This window comes from Trichomycterus rosablanca, chromosome 3 (assembly GCF_030014385.1).
Source record: "Trichomycterus rosablanca isolate fTriRos1 chromosome 3, fTriRos1.hap1, whole genome shotgun sequence".
Lineage (NCBI taxonomy): Eukaryota > Metazoa > Chordata > Actinopteri > Siluriformes > Trichomycteridae > Trichomycterus > Trichomycterus rosablanca.
The window spans coordinates 18,271,348-18,293,686 of NC_085990.1; the positions used below are offsets into that span (position 1 = coordinate 18,271,348).

General features: G+C 40.0%; 1 protein-coding gene across 1 annotated transcript in view; it reads left to right on the forward strand.

The window, feature by feature from the left end:
• Nucleotides 1-9,545, forward strand: part of trim46a (tripartite motif containing 46a) — a 30,360-nt gene extending 20,815 nt beyond the window's left edge. The window contains exons 7-13 of the mRNA XM_062991922.1: nucleotides 395-648; nucleotides 3,499-3,620; nucleotides 4,279-4,420; nucleotides 4,463-4,617; nucleotides 6,995-7,224; nucleotides 7,325-7,392; nucleotides 8,972-9,545. Of these exons, the coding sequence (XP_062847992.1) occupies nucleotides 395-648; nucleotides 3,499-3,620; nucleotides 4,279-4,420; nucleotides 4,463-4,617; nucleotides 6,995-7,224; nucleotides 7,325-7,392; nucleotides 8,972-9,353 (1,353 nt within the window). The 3' untranslated portion in view covers nucleotides 9,354-9,545. The remainder of the gene's footprint in view (nucleotides 1-394; nucleotides 649-3,498; nucleotides 3,621-4,278; nucleotides 4,421-4,462; nucleotides 4,618-6,994; nucleotides 7,225-7,324; nucleotides 7,393-8,971) is intronic.
• The last annotated feature ends 12,794 nt before the right edge of the window (nucleotides 9,546-22,339 follow it).

Genomic DNA, 22,339 nt, shown 5'->3' on the forward strand with positions numbered 1-22,339 from the left:
GTTACACTAACGTAATTGCTGTATAATTGCTAGGACCACCTCATATTGCATATTGTGCATCATATTTCATACACTACACGAATGAAAATGTTAAATCACTAAACACAAACCTTAGATTTTTAATTTTACAGCAAATTACATATTTCACAGCTGTGAATTAGGTAGGACCTTTGGAACATTTCTATTCTAATGTGATTGCTAGCTTTCAGGATGATAAGCACATCAGAAGCAAAATAAGAACTTGCTAGAACGATTGGACACCACTGGAGGATTTTGAAGCAACATGCTAGACACTGAGATAAGAAAATAACCCAACATGACTGGTCTCTTTTAAGTAACAGTCACATTTAATTTTATTTATTTATGCTGTTTTTTTGGTGTGTATCTAATCTAGGTGAACAGTGCTGTGGCTAAAGAGAAACTGAATCAGTGCGTGAGTGATTTGCGTGAGGAGCTATCTGAGCGGCAGCGTGCGCTAACCAAATCTGTCGAGGAGACACGAGTTAAAAAATCTGAAGCTCTAAACTCCCAGCTATCGGAGAAACAGAGTCTTCTGGAAAACGCAGGACTCGTTACCTACACACAGGAGCTACTGAAAGAGAGTGATCAACCATGCTTTGTACAGGCTGCCAGAGTCACCCATAACCGGTGAGTGAAGTACACTGATGAACCAAATTATAATCACAACCCAAAGATAATAATGACAGCACTCATTTACATTTTTGGCTATTTGCAGACACTTCATATCCAAAGTGACTTACTGTACTGTGACAGTGTATTGTCTAAGCAATTAAGGGTTAAGGACCTTGCTTAAGGGCCCAACAGTGACAACCTTTAGAATTGCCCTGGCCCCCAAATTCCACAAATCCCAATTCATTTGAGCATGTGTGAGATGTGCTCGACCAGCAGCCAATCCACCTTGAAATAAATAGAAGATAAAGGACTTGCTGAAAACGTCCCTGTAAAAGATACCACAGGACAACTTCAAAGATCATGTGGCAGCCACACCTTGGAAACCAGTCTTGAGTTATTTATGGTTTTGTTATTTTAATACATCGCCTCATGATTTCTTTAATGACGTGTAACTCAACATCCCCTAAATTCAAATCTGTGAAACTCGACGCCCTTTGTGGAGAAATATGTACCCCTAAACTCAACGTTTACCTTAAACTCAATGTGTTAAGCCTATTTATTTAATTTCAAATTATCAATGAAAAGCTGTTTTGTTCAGTGCTTGGCTTGAGCGGCGCAGTAAGACGTGTGAATATGAGACGAATCTGCATTTGTGTGGAATAACCATCAAATTCACTCTGAACGTGTCCACATGTATCTGTGTTTAGCTATATTTTTTTCCTGTTTCACTTGTAAACTTGTTTTATAGCTCGGGGTTCTGAACGACATAGAAACACTAAACCTGTCTTGCTTATTACTGCTTATAAGTTCTCTCCACTAATGAAATTCATCGCTCGTTTTAGTACAATTAGTCACGTTAACCTTTGTGCACTGGCACAACCAGCACAAAAGCTATTTTGCCGCTTCTCATGTGAATGTGCCCATACTGAATGGAACACGGTATTCCAAAATCAAGCATCTCCACGATTAAAAGGATTTACTGTTTTTTTTTAAATTATATTTGTGTTATTTTTAGTGTCAAAAACAATCCTATTATTTTATTAGCCTAAAATATATGCAGTTCAATAGGTTTTTCCATACATTATGGGAAAAAATACCTTGAAACTCAATGCCTTTTTTAACTCAATACCACTCCCAGAACAAGTTGACGTTGAGTTTCAAAGTACCACTGTACTTCAGTGCAGTTTGCAGAGAAGCAGTGTGGACCTCAAGCAGCAGTTTTCAGGGTCCAGTCAGGGACGTTGCCAGCTAAAATCTTATTTGAGTTGTTTAAAACTACTGGGATGTGATATGCGTCAAGACTATATTATATATAAATGTGTTTGCTCAGATATACACATTTTAGATTTGCTTGTAGGTGTTTTTTTTTAGCAGAGAACTTATAGTTATAATATTATAAACTTATAATATGTGTTGTGTTGGTGTAGGAATGGAGATGATTGCAGGGTTGAGGGTTGTTCTCTGTGTTGTTTTCAGGATGTCTTGAAGCAGCTCTTTTGAGTAGCTGCCGGCTTCTTTTCTGTTAAGTCACATAGCATGTTATAAATTCCTATTCTGGGTCGATTTGTGGTTTGAATGGGCTGACAGGAATGTTAGAGGTTTTACTTGCCTCTGGTGCTGTTTAATAAGCTGCTATACTTTTACCATGATTGACACTTGTGTAAAAATCAATCAACCAGTGTTTGCGTCTTTTCCAATCAAGCCAAATACAATTTTCATGAGAACATTTTATTACAGCATTAATTTAAAATGTATTAGGTTCATTTCACTCAGTGATTCTCTACATACGTTTTTAGCCTGCTTTCACCCTGTTCTTCAATGGTCAGGACCCCCACAGGACCACTTCAGGGTAGGTATTATTTGGGTGGTGGATCATTCTCAGCACTGCAGTGACACTGACATGGTGGTGAGTGGATAAGACACAGCAGCGCTGCTGGAGTTTTTAAACACCTCACTGTCACTGCTGGACTGAGAATAGTCCACCAACCAAAAATATCCAGCCTACAGCGCCCTGTGAGCAGCGTCCTGTGACCACTGATGAATGTCTAGAAGATGACCAACTCAAACAGCAGCAACAGATAAGCGATCGTCTCTGACTTTACATCTAGAAGGTGAACCAACTAGGTGTTGGTGTGTCTAATAGAGTGGACAGTGAGTGGACACGGTATTTAAAAACTCCAGCAGCGCTGCTGTGCAGGGTAAAAACGTATGTAGAGAAACAGATGAACTACAGTCAGTAATTGTAGAACTTCAAAGTGCTTCTATATGGTAAGTGGAGCTGATAAAATGGACAGTGAGTGTAGAAACAAGAAGGTGGTTTTAATGATATGGCTGATCAGTCTATGTTTACCCAATCTTACAACAGATTGGAGGACGGTGGTAGCCTAGTTTGGGCTATCAATCAAAAGGTTGGGAGTTCGAATCCTGGCTCTGCCATGCTGCCAATGTTGGGCCCTTGAGCAAAGCCCTTAACCCTTTCATCTCCAGGGCTGTGGTACAATGGCTGACCCTGCGCTCTGACCATTCTGCCAAACAAGCTGGGAAGGGTGCAAACAAGCCAACTCAGACCCTGATTTTGTTTTAGGTATTTACGAGCGTACCTTAAAGGTCTGCACCTTACATAACTGTTAAAAAATATGACTGTAGAATAAGATGCATGACTGTTAATGCCTCAGAATTATTAATATCTTACGGTTGCTTTTACTAGTACCCCAAGTTCTGTTGCTTTCTTTGAGTATAAGAAGTAAAAAATACTTTCATTGACTGATTACTATTGAGAAATCAAAACATTTTCAGTGTTCGTGATTAACTAATGCTAAACTATAAATCTCGTTTCTGCTTTTGTGCTCTCTTTTCTGTTTCCAGGCTGGTTAAGACCATAGAGAAGCTTCAGCACTTCTCCCTTTCCTCTGATCCTTCATTCTGCCACTTCCACATGGACATCGACAGAGAGCTCAAGCTAATCAGCAGCATGAACTTTATTCAAGGTTTGTTATAAACAACAAACTATGTGAAAGTTTATATTAATAATTTGATTTTATTGTCTAGGTTTTTTATGTGAAGGTTATGATTTATTCTTTGCTAGTTATAAATTTTAGTTTAATTAGATTTTGTGTATGTATGATTTGTGTACATTATTCTCCACCCAAGAAGGGTGGGTTCCTGCTGAGTCTGGTTCCTCTCAAGAATTCTTCCTGTAATTTTAAGGGAGTTTTTTTTTTTGGCCACGGCTTGCTCAGTAAGGTTTTTAGGTCTGTTGGTACTGGATTCTGTAAAGTTGCTTTGGGACAATGTCTATTGTAAAAAGTGCTATACAAATACATTTGACTTGACTGGACTTGACATTATTTGGATGATTCAGTCAGTGGGTCCCACCTGCTATTTATTATCATCCTAAAGCTTCTTTCACACCAGAAACTGGCTGTTCTTGTCACTTTGTGAGGGATTTGTGAGTATTTTTGCTGTGACTATACAACTGTGTTTTGCTATGTGTGTACAACATTTATACATTAGTTTCTTGGCATCATCCCATATAAAAAAAAAAACAACACAACCATAAAATATATCAACTAAAAACTGGAGGTGTGAATCACATTCAAATTCTTGTTTAAACACAACTCAATCCAGTATCATTTCCCTCTGCAGCTCCACTGGCTCCTGTAATCGACACTCAAAAGACTCTGGCCTATGATCAGCTCTACCTGTGCTGGCGGCTCCCCCAGGACTCTGCCCCCGCCTGGCATTACTCAGTGGAATTTCAGAGGAAAGTGGGTGGAGACGGGCCAATGTGGGGCAGGGTGAAATCTGATGGCTCTGGAGGGTCCAACAGCCTGTGGCAGCGCTTGGAAGAGGTGGGCGGCACGTGTGCGGTGATTGACAGACTGGAGATGGACAGCGTTTACGTGCTGAGGGTTAGAGGCTGCAACAAGGCGGGTTTCGGCGAGTACAGCGAGGAGGTGTACCTACACACACCACCTGCACCAGGTAATCAGTGGTCAAATTCTTTTGATTAAAAGTAATCTCTGATGTAGGTTTCTGTAATATAATTTACTATATTATATATACACTTACTCACTCACTTTCTTAACCGCTTATCCAATTAGGGTCGAGGGGGTGCTGGAGCCTATCCCAGCTTTTCAGTGGGCACAAGGCACACAGTAACACCCTGGACGGGGCGCCAGTTCATCGCAGGGCAGACACACATACAAACACACAAACATACACACACCCATTCACCTATAGGGCAATTCAGTGTCTCCAATTAACCTGACTGCATGTTTTTGGACTGTGGGAGGAAACCGGAGCTCCCGGAGGAAACCCACACAGACACGAGGAGAACATGCAAACTCCGCACAGAAAGGACCCGGACCGCCCCACCTGGGGATCGAACCCAGGACCTTCTTGCTGTGAGGCGACAGTGCTACCCACTGAGCCACCGTGCCGCCCATTATAAATACAAGGATTATGAATAGGCAGTGGGTTCCCAAAGTCCGAGACCACTGGAACCTCATGTCATGCCAGCAGGATTTCACAATATCACAAAGGTGATCTTGAGATCCTCTTGTGATGTTACTAAATGCTCGACTTTCTCTTTTTTTCAAATGCTGCCATCAGTGCTTAATGAGTTTCAGCTTCGGTGATAGTGAAGGAAAGTTGATGATCAGAACCCACAAGATTTTGGAATGTGTCTGTGATATTTTGTGCTTATTTAGTCAATAGAGCATTCCTCAGGACAGGTACTTGAACAGGAAGGTCTGGCGTTCTTCCATAGATGGTGTAAATTGGTCTACCAATTCAATTTGGTCACTAGGTAGATTAAGTAACCAGTAAAATACAGGCAGCAAATTATAACAGGGGTGATATGTACAGTATGTTGGATTACAGAAAATACAGAATTGTGCGACATGTTTTGTATTATCATATGCATACAGTATGCAGTAAGAGATGCCATTAATTAAAAGGGGCGATTACTTTTTCTAACCACTGACCATCCACATTAATGCTCTGTTCATCCAGCCGCTCAAACTACTGACCCTAAACATTAAAGTGCTGCTGTTGTTGTATGAGACTTTTTCATTTGAGATACAGTGGTACCTTGAAACTCGACATCAATCGGTTCTGGGAGTGGCATTGAGTTTAGAAGGTGTTGAGTTTCAAGGTATTTTTCCCAATAAATATGTGTGGAAAACCTGTTAACCTCCTGAGACCCGAGCTTTGATTTTTTCAATGCATTTTTTCTATTCCTTTTGTTTTTAACCTTATTAGTTGGGTGGCACGGTGGCTCAGTGGGTAGCACTGTCGCACACTGTCACAGCAAGAAGGTCCTGGGTTCGATCCCCAGATGGGGCGGTCCGGGTCCTTTCTCTGTGGAGTTTGCATGTTGTCGTGTGGGTTTCCCCCGGGTGCTCTGGTTTCCTCCGACAGTCCAAAGACATGCAAGTGAGGTGAATTGGAGACACTGAGACACTATTTCTCAGCACCCTGAGCTACAACACAAGTTTAAAAGTGAAACAGTGAAGAAAATCCAGCTAAACACAGATACATGTGGTCGCTTTCAGGGTGAATTTGACGATTATTCTGCACAAATGCAGATTCGTCTCATATTCGCACTCTGTTGACGTTTTACAGCACAGCTTAAACAAAGCGCTGAACAAAGCTACAGTTGCACACTTGTCGTTTAAGGAAAACGTCGAGTTTAGGGGTACAAATTCCTCAATTTTTTTTAGTTTAGGGGACGTTGAGTTACAAGGTACCACTGTATTTGCTAATATTAAACATTTTATTTTTAGATTCACACATTTCTTCCATCAGTCTCTGCATTTTTATATTTACGTCCATCCTCTGAATTATATCCAATCAACCGGCTTGTATTCAATTTCTGTCTTGCTTCTTCCTTCAGTACTCTCTGTTTCTGCCGTTTCAAACCAGAAGTACACATCCCACTCATGTTCCCGTGCATGATGTTATCGCTCAGTCTGTCATATGCCAACACACTCTTTGAACATTCTATCAATTTTACTATTTTTAATCTGTTCTCATATTTGCTTTTCTCTCATCCTCGTTTTTGTTCCTTCCACTGATTTCCACTTCAGCTCTGATTTGTATTCCTGTTTGAACTGGAATATATCAGCTGCTTGATCTCCTTTAAATCCTTAAATATGGATGATGTTCCACCTTTTCTTTTACCACCCATTTTTGGTGGTCTCTTCCCTGACCTTAACCCTTTTTCCCTATACTGTTGTGTTTTCCTTTTAACTTCTGTTCTTGTCCGTCTGTCCTGCCTTTATTTTTTTAAAACCTCCTCCTGTTATTTGTTCCCTCGTATTTGCTCTCCGCTCTGCTCCCCCTCCCTTCCTTGCAGTACTGTCATTCTGTCTGGACTCTCGCTGGGGACTCCATGCTGAGCGCGTGGCACTGGGTAAGGGGCAGACATATGCCCGCAGCATTCCCGGCCTCAGCCTGCTGCAGGCTGCCGACCGCGCCCTGACTTCCTGTCATCTGACTTCTGACCTTCTGGTTGCGGACGTGTCTATCACACAGGGTCGTCACTACTGGGCATGCTCAGTGGAGCCTGGTTCCTACCTGGTCAAGGTGAGTTGGTGACAGATTGAACTTTTCTGATTTTATTGGCAGAAGTGATGCAGTGTTGGCTGACAGTGATGTGTGTGTGTGTGTGTGTGTGTGTGAGCAGATTGGTGTTGGTCTGGAGGCGAAGCTGCAGGAGTGGTTTCACCTACCACAGGACATGGCCAGTCCCCGGTAAGGCAGACTTTTTTGTGACTGAATGACTGTAACACAAAACAAATATATACAACACCCCAAATATTTGACAAGTCCACCTCCCAAAGGCTAGGTTATGCGGCAACCCCCTAAACCCCCTCTCTCAGACACAGCCAATCATACTTGTATAGATGCCTGATTGGCCGATAGCTCTGCTGAGATCTGGGGTTGAATCTCAGCAGTGCTACACAAACGTGCTTGGATAGTGGGCTAGTATATTTTACAGCTGTGCCACTCAGTGTGTTCCAAGACTGCCATGATGTACAGTCATAGCTTTTGGGGGCAGCATGGTGGCTCAGTGGGTAGCACTGTTGCCTCACAGCAAGAAGGTCCTGGGCTTCGATCCCCAGACGGGGCGGTCCAGGTCCTTTCTGTGCGGAGTTTGCATGGTCTCCCTGTGTCTGCGTGGGTTTCCTCCGGGAGCTCCGGTTTCCTCCCACAGTCCAAAAACGTGCAATCAGGTTAATTGGAGACACTGAATTGCCCTATAGGTGAATAGGTGTATGTGTGTGTCTGCCCTGCAATGGACTGGCGCCCCATCCATGGTGTTACTGTGTGCCTTGCATCCATTGAAAAGCTGGGATAGGCTCCAGCAACCCGTGACCCTAATTGGATAAGCGGTTAATAAAGTGAGTGAGTGAGAGTTCCTCATTTGTTTTAAGTGAAGGCTATTCTTCCCACATTTTTCAAAAAACCTGTTTAAATACAGATTCTGTCCCAAATCGCATACTATGTACTATAGAGCAATGACACCAACTGCAGGGTAATAATTTGTCATCAATTAAAGGAACAATGAACAAGCCCATAAGAAACCTAAGGTCCCACACAGAAGACAGGATATTCTAGAGCAGGGGTTTTCAACCTTTTTGGACATACACCCCCTTCTGTGTGATAACCTTGAACTTGCACAACAACCCTTGTCCAGACACCATTGCGAAAGCTCTTGACAAGCTAAAATAATATAATTAAGGTTGTGCACATCACACATACAATGCAATTTTGCTGCTTAAAATATTTACTTCAAAAAGATACTACAACCCTACCTTATTCAATGCGACGCCTGAGCCTGTTTCTCCCAGCACATCATAGAAATTCAGTGTTCAATATCAGTTACAGCTAGTAGTAAATCGTAAGCGGTATTTGCTTTTGATGTAGATTGGAGCAGAAAACTTTACTTCACAGAGCCGAGTAGAGGCTAAGTTTGCCAGTTCAGGATACTCTGCTTTGACTGACAGCCAAAACTCTTGATGTAGATTGCTTATCGGCATCGGGGCTATCGGAATGGATGGCCTTGCTAGTGGAGTCCTCAGCCAAAACAACCCAGTCATTGTTTTTGTCACCAGTTCACCTTCACTATTAGCCCTATTTTAAGTTTTGCTTGCCAACGGTCCTTTTTCAGACTGAGCTGGATAACATTAGACATGCGTGTGTGCATGTTCAGCGATTTGCCATACAGTACTTTCTATGATATTATGCAATATGTGACATAGATGCCTGTAAGCTAATTGCTATCTTGTATATTCAATCTAACAATTAACCTTCCATCCCTTTTCTTCAGGTACGATCCTGACAGTGGGCATGACAGCGGAACCGAGGATGCCCATGACTGCCCTCCTCCCTTCTGCTTCCTTACAATGGGCATGGGCAAAATTCTAATGCCCAAATCAGGTGCATCGAATGGTCCTCTCACCGCTCCTCTTCCCCCTCGTCTCGGCGTATGTCTGGACTACGAAAAAGGACGTGTCAGTTATTACGATGCCCACTCGTTACGAATGCTGTGGGAGGGAAATGTTGATTGCTCTGGCCCTGTTAGCCCTGCTTTCTGCTTCATTGGTGGTGGAGCTTTGCAGCTTCAGGACCTGATAGCCAACCGCAGCACAGAGCAGGCTCAGCCAAGAAGAGTAACCATCCAAACACAAGCTATCAATTTCAATAAGTAAATCAGTCTTCAAGAATGCCTGAATTAACTTGCAAGCACCTTTAATTGTCTTTTTTTGGGGGTAAAATTTTATTTCTGTACTTTTTGGTTGTATGTTTTATATTATGTATTTATTCTCATGGCTTGCAGACTGATATGGTTTTATATTAAGGTTTGCGTATGCATTATGCTTAAATACTGCAGCATGAAAACATCATGCATCATGTACACGCTGATGAGTAAAAGATGGAAGGAAACAAGTATTCAAGCGCTTGCTTTTGTTATTGTTTCTACCTACAGTGCATCTGTCTACTTCAAATTTACACATAATGTCCTTTGACTTAGCTTATAGCTTTTTGCATTCAATTTAACTCATTCATCTATCAAATTGCCTTCAATTCTCTGAAGTGACGAAAGTATCTTTGACGGACTCGCAATTTCAAAATCCTCTATACATTTTCAGATTTTTAATTTAGTTTATTGGCCAATAGATTTAAATTCTTCTTTTATACACTACACTGATCAGCAATAACATTAAAACCACCACCTTGTTTCTACACTCACTGTTCATTTTTCAGTTCTACAATTACTGACTGTAGTCCATCTGTTTCTCTTTGCTCTTCACATGCTTTGTTAGCCCCCTTTCATACTGTTCTTCAATGGTCAGGACTCTCCCAGGACCACGACAGAGCAGGTATTATTTAGGTGGTGGGTCATTCTCAGCACTGCAGTGACACTGACATGGTGGTGGTGTGTTAGTGTGTTTTTAAACACCTCACTGTCACTGCTGGACTGAGAATAGTACACCAACCAGGAACATCCAGCCAACAGAGCCCCATGGGCAGCGTCCTGTGACCACTGATAAAGGTCTAGAAGATGACCAACTCAAACAGCAGCAATAGATGAGCGATCGTCTCTGACTTCACATCCACAAGGTGGACCAACTAGGTAGGAGTGTCTAATAGAGTGGACAGTGAGTGGACACGGTATTTAAAAACTCCAGCAGCGCTGCTGTGTCTGATCCACTCATACCAGCACAACACACACTAACACACCACCACCATGTCAGTGTCACTGCAGTGCTGAGAATGATCCATCACCTAAATAATACCTGCTCTGTGGTGGTCCTGTGGGGTCCTGACCATTAAAGAACAGGGTGAAAGCAGGCTAAAAAAGTATGTAGAGAAATAGATGGACTACAGTCAGTAATTGTAGAACTACAAAGTGCTTCTATATGGTAAGTGGAGCTGATAAAATGGACAGTGAGTGTAGAAACAAGGAGGTGGTTTTAATGTTATGCCTGATCTGTGTATATCGGCAAATGTATTGTGATAACCCTTTTCATCATTGATTTCTTGTGTTTCATTCAGTCCAGGTGTATAAAGTGTATTAAATCAATACATAGCCATGCATTCTGCCTTTACAAACATTTGTAAGTGAATTAATCTTTCTAAAAAGATCACTGAATTCGAGCGTTGTACTGTAATAGGTTGCCACCGGTGCAACAACTCAGTTTGTATAATTTCTTCCCTCCTAGATATTTCACGATCAACTGTGAGTGGTATTATTGTAAAGTGGAAGCGTTTAGAAACCACAGTAAGACAGTCAGACAGCAGACCACAAAGTCACAAAGCGCTATGCTGACTCGATAACTACAGAGTTCCAAACCTCCTCTGAAATTAACATCAGCACAAAAACTGTTAGACAGGAGCTTCATGGCATGAGTTTCCTTGACCAAGCACAATGACAAGCATAATACAGAGTGGTGTAAAGCATGCCACTGGACTCTGGAACAGTGGAAGCGTGTTCTGTGGAGTGGCAAATCAGGTTTCTTTATCTGGCAGTCTGATGGAGTCTAGATTTGGTGAATAGCTTAGAAGGGCAGGTGTAGCTGCCAGGTTGCCACTGTTGGGCCCTTGAGCAAGGCCATTAACCTTCAATTGCTTATACTGTATACTGTCACAGTACTGTAAGTCACTTTGGATAAAAGCGTCTGCTAAATGCTGAAAATGTAAATGTGACTGTGAATGCCAGGAGAATGTTACCTGCCTGAATGCATTGTGCCAACTGTAAAGGTTTGGTGGAGGAAGGATAATCTCACAGGGTTGTTTTTTTCAGGTTGGCTTAGACCTCTTTGTTCTAAAGAATGGAAATCTTAACGCTTCAGCGAACTAAGACATTTTGGACAATATATGCTTCCAACATATACACACAGCAAGGTTTATAAAGGCATGGTTGGGTCAGTTTGATGTGGAAGAACTTCACTGGCCCATTCAGAGCCCTGACAACAACTTCATTTAACACCTTTGGGATGAACTGGAACGAAGATTGTGTGCCAGGTTCTCTTGCCCAACATCAGTGTCTGACCTCACAAATGCTCGTCTCTTTTAACGAGTGCGCAAAATTCCCACAGACACACTTCAAAATCTTGTAGAAACCCTTTCTAGAAAAGTGGAAGCTGTAATAGCTAGAAAATAGAAGTCCAACTCTATATTAATGCCTATGGATTAAGTGACATAAAAGCTCCTGTAGGTGTAATGTGTAGGTGTCCTAATACTTTTGTCCATAAAGTGTATGCCCTGGTTCATATCTCCATTCATGTTCCCTTGATTTGTAATGCTCTAGCACCATTTGCAATAGAACAAGCCCCATATCATGATGCTCCCCCTATACTTCACTGTGTGTATGGTGTTTTTGGGATCCTACATGCAACCCTTCTTTTCTCAAGTATGACAAGCTCAATTATTGCCAAAGAGTTTAAATTTGTCTGTGTTGCATGTGGTGTGAGCTTGAGTAGGTGCACAGGTACAAAGATAATCATTGGTGACTGTGTAACTGTTGTTCCAGCTGCTTTCATATTTTTAAGTGACTGCTGGCTTTCCTTTTGTTTAGTTGTACTGACAGGCATGTTAAAGGTGATCACTATGGCTCTGTAGGCCTTTCGTTTAAGTAATGTTTAAGAATTTTGACCATGAGCACTTTAGAAAGGCCTTTTACTATGACTGTTACTTGTGGCATCGTTCTTTATAATCAAACCAGGTGCAGTTTGCACAAGAGCATTTATTTTTGCAGCATTAATGTTAATACATAAGTACAATTATAATATAGTGACTTGCATGTAGTTTATTTATTGTTGTTTATGCTTCTAATTATAACTTTTGCTCATTCTTATAACTAGGGCACTACTAAATTCACGGCAAAATGTGTTTAATTTCACGGACCTTGTTTAAAAAAAAAAATCACAAATTTCACGGATTTTTTTAACAGAAGTGCCTCTTTTCATGGCAGTCATTAAGTAACACTCATAAATTCAATAATAGAATCAATGGAAGCTACAATAAGCAGCACAGCCTACCTTAACAGATACGTAAATACTCGTCCGTGTTTTTATTTATTAGCTTGTTTTTTGAGCACAGACCACTTAGAGATGATCACGTGTGTAGAGAAGCACAAAAGAGAATCCCCAAAGGGACAAAATGCACTCAATACGTAACAACATACATCAAACATGATGCCGTATAATGCCGTATGATTGCTAGGACTGCCTTTCATTTCATTTTGCTCCACATATATAATACGCAAATGAAAAATATTAAATTGCTAAACACTGTTTTTTAATTTTGAATTTCATAGCAAATTGCATATTACACGGAAAGCAGCTCATTTCACGGGACACAGGTCATTTCACATGCAGTTTGCACAAGAACATTTATTTTTGCAGCTCTAATGTTAATACATAAGTACAATAACAGTATAGTGACTTGCATGTAGTTCATTTATTTTTGTTTATGCTTCTATGTAAAACTTCTTGGAGTGGAGTGAATATATGCACTGAAACTAAAATTAAATAACAGCAACAAAAGTGGTCAAAGATTTGATTTCACCCACTGCACATCACACATAGCGTATTTTTGTGCTAATGGTAATGTATATCAAGTGTTGTGCATGAATAGTATAATTAAACTTTAAGCATAAATGATAAAATAATTATTTATAAGCTATTTTTACACAACCAGCCTGTTCAAGACCCATGCAAGTAAATGTACAGACGTAATTCCAGTTCATGTGCTTTTATAGTTTTGTATATTTGCCACATTCAGGTCTGTCTTTACTAGGTTAAAGTGAGTGCAAGTTCAGTTATGGTGTTAAGTAGTGACCCCTGTTTTACACTGGATGCAGAAAATGTTTTAGAAAAAGTACAGTGTTATGAAAAAGTCCTTTTACACACATGGAACTTGGATACCGAAAACATAATTTCATTTATTTCATTATGTAGTTATGCAATATTAACTTATTACTCTTGTGGAAAATTGTTATCCCATACCTAATGACTTCAACTGAACATCTATACTTTTATACACTGATGAGGCATAACATTATGACCACCTTTCTAATATTATGTTGGTCCCCCTTTTGCTGCCAAAACAGCCCTGACCCATCGAGGCATGGACTTTAATAGACCCCTGCAGGTGTGCTGTAGTATCTGGCACCAAGATGTTAGCAGCAGATCCTTTAACTCATGTAAGTTGTGAGGTATCTATCTATCTATCTATCTATCTATCTATCTATCTATCTATCTATCTATCTATCTATCTATCTATCTATCTATCTATCTATCTATCTATCTATCTATCTATCTATCTATCTATCTATCTATCTATCTATCTATCTATCTATCTATCTAATCCATCCATCCATCCATGCATCCACCCATCCATGTGGGGCCTCCATGGATCTGACTTGTTTGTCCAGCATATCCCACAAATGCTCGATTTGATTGAGATCTGGGGAATTTGAAGACCAAGTCAACACCTCAAACCCATTGTTGTGCTCCTCAAACCATCCCTGAACCATTATCCTGCTGAAAGAGGCCACAAACATCAGGGAATAACGTTTCCATGAAAGGGTGTACATGGTCTGCAACATCCAAGTAACATCCACATGGATGGCAGGACCCAAGGTTTCCCAGCAGAACATTGCCCAAAGCATCACACTGTCTCCGCTGGCTTGCCTACTTCCCATAGTGCATCTTGGTGCAATGTGTTCCCCAGATAAGTGACGCAAACACACCCTTGTTGGCACTTTCGGCAGTGGACAGGGGTCAGCATGGGCACCCTGACTGGTCTGCAGCTATGCAGCCCCATACGCAACAAACTGTGATGCACTGTGTATTCTGACTCCTTTCTATCAGAACCAGCATTAACTTCTTCAGCAATTTGAGCTACAGTAGCTCGTCTGTTGGATCAGACCACACGGGCCAGCCTTTGCTCCCCACGTGCATCAATGAGTCTTGGCCGCCCATGACCGTGTTGCTGGTTTACCATTGTTAATTCCTTGGACCACTTTTAATAGATACTGACCACTGCAGACCAGGAACACCTCACAAGAGCTGCAGTTTTGATGATGCTCTGACCCAATCGTCTAGCCATCACAATTAGGCCCTTGTCAAACTTGCTCAAATCCTTACGCTTGCCCATTTTTCCTGCTTCTAACACATCAACTTTGAGGATAAAATGTTCACTTGCTGCCTAATATATCCCACCCACTAACAGGTGCCGTGATGAAGAGATAATCAGTGTTATTCACTTCACCTGCCAGTGGTCATAATGTTATGCCTGGTCAGACACACTGCTGGGTTCTTGGGCACAAACTGCAAAATCTGGACTTTGACTAGGTCACTCTAAACTGTACTTGATTTTTTTTTTTTTTTTTGTAGTTTTGTAATTTGGATCATAGTCCTGTGTCCTGTGGCATAAACCAATAAGAAAGACCTTCAGCAAAGCTCCCCACAGTTTACCACTGCTTTATCTTGGACAGTGTTGCAGTGGGTCAGATTCATTATGCGAAAGGCAGGTAACACCCCAGAAAGGTGACCAGTCCATCACAAGGCAAACACACACACATTCATACACATTTACATTCACACTGGCAATTTTTAGTAGCTCCAGTTGGCCTGATTGCATGTCAGGCCAAAGTGTTTTACCAAATAAATGAAATCATGTTTTACAAAATGTGTTTTTACATGTTCTCATTTGTCTACAATCATGTATGGTCTGAAATATGCAATAACAACGGTAGTCAGGAATAGTCAACTAATGTTGTCAAAGCACTCTACATTTAACATTATATACAGTATATTATACAATTATACACACGTTTTATTGTATGTGTATGTGTTCACACAATATACAGTGCTCCAGATCACCAAACTGCTAATATACTGTAGATATGGCCACATCTTGTGACGCTCATCTAATGCTGAGTGAATTTAATTAGAAGCTCTGGGCTGCAAACTACCTTGTTAATGCTATGTAAGCGTGTATAGTACCAGTGCACTTTCTTTTGCCCATGTGGTCTCTGCATACTGACTGAATCTGTAATGTGGGGTTTGTCACGTCATTTTAGAGTAACGAGCAATCTTCAAAAAGTTTCCGCACTTTTATATTTTGGTTGGAAACTGTAAGGGTGGGAGGTGTAGTCATTGGTCGTACTGAGAAAGCTTATAGTCCAGATTTAGCGCCATCTGATTTCCACCTTTTTGAACCGCTCAAAGAAGCTTTAAGGGGAAGAAGATTTACATGTGATGATGATGTGAAAGCAGCGGTGCATCAGTGGCTACACGCTCAACCAAAAACATTTTTGCTGATGGCATTAAAAAGGTACAAAGCTGGGAAAAATGCATCAGAAGGTTATGTAGAAAAGTGATAAAATTCTTAATAAATAGATTTTTTAAAAGTGCGGAAACTTTTTGAAGAACCCTTGTACAGTTCTTTAATCTGTTGAGGGCCCGTTTATGTTTCATTATGTTTTAATAATCAGATTTTTTGACAAGACATGTCAGGTACAACTCAATTGTGGTTTGATTATTCATCAATATTTATTAATTCTCAGTGGTTTCAGTTTATTTCCCTTATGAAACGCTTAAACAGGATGTATTTATTAACTACACAGTGCACAGAATCAAAACTATGAATGATTAGTGTTGTAAAATTCAGTCAAGTAGATTCAAACTCTTTGAACTATGCAAGAAGTTGTCAGCTGTCAGCTTGTGAACGTATGTACTTAATAAGCATTTGTATTTGTTAAATTAAACACATTGTCAGTTTTCAAGCCATTTTTTGCCACCCGGGCTTTCTAAAGCCTTTGATGTCATTACATTTTCTAGTGTACTTTGTGTTAAACAAGGTTAAACATGGTCTTATATGCAATATGTAACTGTGTCTGGTTTAAACATGCCACGCCATTCTGCAAATCTATTCTGCTTTGTGTTCAGTGTGAGTGACTCGATTGTAAGTGACTATTTGTTCTTTGAGTCAAGTTGGAAAGCAATTATGTTATGCTACATGTGGTTTCACTAACATCATTAAATAACACTATTGCTCCATCCCTGTTTGCCTTCCTTTTATTTCACTAGTGGATGAGCTTTGTAGCTCCGGAAACTGCCCTGCAAAGTCAATATTTAATCACGCAATACTAATTTTAGTAACTAAAGCAATAAATCACCATACAAATTAATAGACTGGCATAGTGTAACTAAATTACTTATATAATTATAAAGCTCGACATGATTTTTGTAGTTTGCTGGTGTAACAGTGGTGTATTGCTTATTTTATTGGGTTTAAGACACTGGTTGTGGTCGAAAACCTAGTGAGCTACCTTGCTATCTCACTGTCTACATAGGCAGCTGCATCAGTAGAGAGGATTCTAATAAGTCATCGACTTATAAGGCAGGTTATTCGAATGCGCTACTTAGACAGCAATTACGTCAGTTTTCGCTTACTAAGCTAACACAGTTAGCATCATGCCATTCAAACCAATAGGATGAGGTGGCACAACGCACTAGCATGTCAAATAACATCTCCCTCCATGTACCGAAAACGGTTAAACTGTCTCTGACAAGCCCGAACTTGCAAATAAATACAGTTGTACACGTTTATACAAATTAAAAATCATAATAATTTATTTACATTTGAAAATAACTCTCTGCATCGTCTGCCATGTTTGCTATTTGTTTGTAAGAAAAGTCGTGCCGCACTGAATGCTGGGATTGCCTATGCCGCTAAGAAAGCATCAGATGCTCCCTTGTTATTCACTGAAAATACTGTTCAAATTTTAAGATACCTTTTAAGGCATGTATGTGTGTCTGCCCTGCGATGGACTGGCGCCCTGTCCAGGGTGTTACTGTGTGCTGTCTCCTGTCCATACTAGCTGCACTGCTTCTGATCAGGATCTGAACTCACTGTATTGAGAAACAATAGGATATACGAAACCTAACTGAAGTGCATTCAGCAGAATGGCTGGTTTGGTTTATTTGCTCAGTCCCACACTAACAATATGTCAACCCTTGTACACATAACCTTACACAGCCTTCCCTCAGTTAACAGAACATCTAGAACATTCAGCTAGCAATCTGAATGTAATTTTAATACAAAATCTCTCAAAATCATTTATGCGCCAGAGTCCTAGGACTTTCCTTATTGACTCTCCAAAAAGGGATTAGGTCAGAAGGCCAAAAGAGCAATGAAAAATACAGTACAGTGGTACCTTTAACTAAACTAAAAACTCGACGTCAATTAGTTCTGGGAGTGGCGTCGAGTTTTAAAGGCGTCGAGTTTCAAGGTATTTTTTCCTCTAAGGAAATATGGGAAACCTGTTAATGCATTCCATGGTCCCGTGGAACTGCATATATTTTAGGCTAATGTAAAATAATCAGGTTGTTTTCGACACTTATGCACTGAAAATAACACAAATATAATATAAAAAACAGTGAAATACAATTAAACAGTTAAAAATCAATAAAAAAATACAATAAACCTGCATTTTCCTTTTTTTATTGTCTTCTTATGCTTCTTAATTGTGGAGATGCTTGATCTTGGAATACCATATTCCTTAGTGAGCTCAGTAATTCACATGAGAAGTGGCAAAAACCGCTTTTGCACTTAGTGTGTCATTATTTCCAAAATGCACAAAACATAACATGTACTTAAACAACAACCTAGGAATTTCATTAGTGGAGAGAACTTATAAGCAGTAATAATCAAGAGATGTTTAGTGTTCCTATGTTATTCTTTTAGTCACATCAAGCTTCTCACAATTTCAACACCCCGAGCTATAACACAAGTTTAAAAGTGAAACAGGAGGAAAATGCAGATAAACACAGATACATGTGGACGCTTTCAGAGTGAATTTGACGGTTATTCCACGCAAATGCAGATTCGTCTCATATTCGCACTTTGATGACGTTTTACCACCTTAACACGTCAATTTTAAGGGTACAAATTTCTCCACCAAGTGCGTTGAGTTTTAAAGATTGTGAGTTTAGGGGACATCGAGGTACAACTGTACAGGATTCTGCTGTCTTTAAATAATAAAATAAAATAAATATTTCATGTAGATTTGTACATATGTCTTGAATCATTACTTACTTGGAGGATCCAACCACAGACCTGAACTGTTACCTATGTGAACATAGTGCAATATTAGTAGTAAAAAAAACAATACAAAAAATCTTAGTATTAAAACGTTGACAGTATGTAAGCTCAGTTTGGCCGTGCATGTAGAGTAGGCACATTCGGACACATAGCAAGTTTTTCTTTGAAATACACTTCAAAGCATTCCATGCATCTAATTAACACCAGAGAAACAATGCTTTAAAAATCCTGCCCCCACAGATGTGCACTAGCACTAATACACCCGCATAACTTGACAGACTATACACCGGTAACATTCTGAATGGTCTGAACGTTTTTTGTTTTTTTTCTGGGGCCATGATTCTGAAGAGACTTGTCAGATCATGATCCATGTTTTTAGTGTGCTTCTGTCAATTTTATGTAAGCTTAAATCTAAAAAAAAATCATAGTGCGTAATACAGACTTAACTGGGACTTGTTAATGCAGTGATAAACAGTGTTTACTGAGAATGGTTTGTCAAATTGTCATTATCCATGACAGAAACAGTGGTATTTAATGCAGTGTCATCTGAGGGATTAAAAGTCACTGCTGTTCAGTAGGAATTTTTGCCCTTGTTGATGCAGTGGAGAGTCCCATCCTTGATCATAAAGAACTAGGCATTTCCCAGATTTTAAAGCAGTTTTTAAAGACTTCACTATGTTTCTAGTCTAAACTTTTTGAAACATGTTGCAGACATTAATTTCAGGTTGACCATATAGTTACCAAAAATGTTAATAAATGATAATGAATTCTTAATTAAATATGTTCTACTGATATTTCGAGAATTGAGGTTCGTACAAGCATAATTAATAAAAATCATATGCTGCTAGAAATGTTTGGTGTAAACAAACCTATCAGAAAAGAAAAATAACAATAGAATGACGTTATGGTACATTCCAAAAGAGCACTTACTGGCAAACATGCTTTATAAAATGCCAACACGTTCTCTATTTGTAGTTGCATAATCACAACCCATTTGCCCTCTACCATGATGACGTGTCATTTATTATGTTAAATGTAATAAATATTATACAGTATGTAGGATGTTGGGTATTGCAGTAATGTTTTACAAACAGCTCAAGGGCCCAACAGTGGCAACCTGGCAGTGATGGGGCTTGAACCAGTGACTTTTTGATTACTAGTCCAGTACCTTAACCATGTATATGTATAGTGATCTACAATTAATCACTGTATTTTGTAAAGAATTTGATACCTGTTGCACACCAACAAAGTTAAAACAGAGGCGAAAAAGCATAAAAAATGTAGAATATTCAACATACAGTATTCCACAATAAACATGGTTGGGTCTTGAAGGAGGATTCACCAAAAGATCAGAGTCTTTATAAGCAACGACGGGTTGTGGCTTACCACTTGTGCCAATCTTCAAGAGAGAAGAAGTGCAAATTCATGTCTCAATGCAAGCTTGTAAATAATTCAATCTTTTACCATCTACTGTTATAATATTGTAAAAAGATTCAGGGAATCTAAAGAGATCTAAGTCTGTGTAGGGTAAAGCAGTGTGACCTTTGAAGTCTCAGTCAAGGTTGCATGAGAAACCGTTCATGCTGTTGTGATAACTGTAGCCACATGGGCTCTGGAGTACCGCAGTCCGCAGTTCAGCTTCTCTGTGCCAAAGATGAAAAAGAACCATTTAGACTGTTATTATCAAAAGCTGCAAAAGCCAACAACTGTCTTTTTATGGCAGGGCATCAGTGCCCACGGCATAAGTGATTTGTATCAGAATCAGAATATTTATTATTCGCCAAGTACCACATGTACAAGGAATTTCTTTTGGTGCAGGTGTCAACATATACAGTGGGGCCAAAAAGTATTTAGTCGGCCACTGATTGTGCAGGTTCTCCTACTTAGAAAGATGAGAGAGGTCTGTAATTTTCATCATAGGTACACTTCAACTATGAGAGACAAAATGAGAAAAAAAATCCAGGAAATCACATTGTAGGATTTTTAAAGAATTTATTTGTAAATTATGGTGGAAAATAAGTATTTGGTCAATAACAAACAAGCAAGATTTCTGGCTCTCACAGACCTGTAACTTATTCTTTAAGAAGCTCTTCTGTCCTCCACTCGTTACCTGTATTAATGGCACCTGTTTGACCTCGTTATCTGTATAAAAGACACCTGTCCACAGCCTCAAACAGTCAGACTCCAAACTCAACCATGGTCAAGACCAAAGAGCTGTCGAAGGACACCAGGAAGAAAATTGTAGACCTGCACCAGGCTGGGAAGAGTGAATCTACAATAGGCAAGCAGGTTGGTGTGAATAAATCAACTGTGTAAGAAAATGGAAGACATACAAGATGATTGATAATCTCCCTTGGGTTCAAGATCTCATCCCGTGGGGTCAAAATGATCATGAGAACGGTGAGCAAAAATCCCAGAACTACACGGAGGGAACTGATGAATGACCTGCAGAGAGCTGGGACCAAAGTAACAAAGGCTACCATCAGTAACACACTATGCCGAGAGGGACTCAAATCCTGCAGTGCCAGGCGTGTCCCCCTGCTTAAGCCAGTACATGTCCAGGCCCATCTGAAGTTTGCCAGAGAGCATATGGATGATCCAGAAGAGGATTGGGAGAATATCATGTGGTCAGATGAAACCAAAATGTAACTTTTTGGTAAAAACTCAACTCGTCATGTTTGGAGGAAGAAGAACATCCCAAGAACACCATACCTACTGTGAAGCATGGGGGTGGAAACATCATGCTTTGGGGCTGTTTTTTTGCAAAGGGGACAGGACGACTGATCCGTGTTAAGGGAAGAATGAACGGGGCCATGTATTGTGAGATTTTAAGCCAAAACCTCCTTCCATCAGTGAGAGCATTGAAGACGGAACGTGGCTGGGTCTTCCAGCCTGACAATGATCCCAAACACACCGCTCGGGCAACGAAGGAGTGGCTCCGTAAAAAGCATTTCAAGGTCCTGGAGTGGCCTAGCCAGTCTCCAGACCTCAACCCCATAGAAAATTTGTGGAGTCCGTGTTGCCCAGCGACAGCCCCAAAACATCACTGCTCTAGAGGAGATCTGCATGGAGGAATGGGCCAAAATACCAGCTACAGTGTGTGCAAACCTGGTGAAGACTTACAGGAAACGTTTGACCTCTGTCATTGCCAACAAAGGTTATGTTACAAAGTATTGAGTTGAACTTTTGTTATTGACCAAATACTTATTTTCCACCATAATTTACAAATAAATTCTTTAAAAATCCTACAATGTGATTTCCTGGATTTTTTTTCTCATTTTGTCTCTCATAGTTGAAGTGTACCTATGATGAAAATTACAGACCTCTCTCATCTTTCTAAGTAGGAGAACCTGCACAATCAGTGGCCGACTAAATACTTTTTGGCCCCACTGTATACATCTAATTAAATAATAGAAAAAGAAACACTATATATAAACATAGAATAAACAATACAACAACGACAAAACAGTACAGCATCAGACAAGTGTATATGTGTTAAAGCATTGTTAATGTAAATGTGTATATTGTAATTTGAGAGACATCAGTGTGGCTTCATAAAAATACAGTGTTTGTGCTT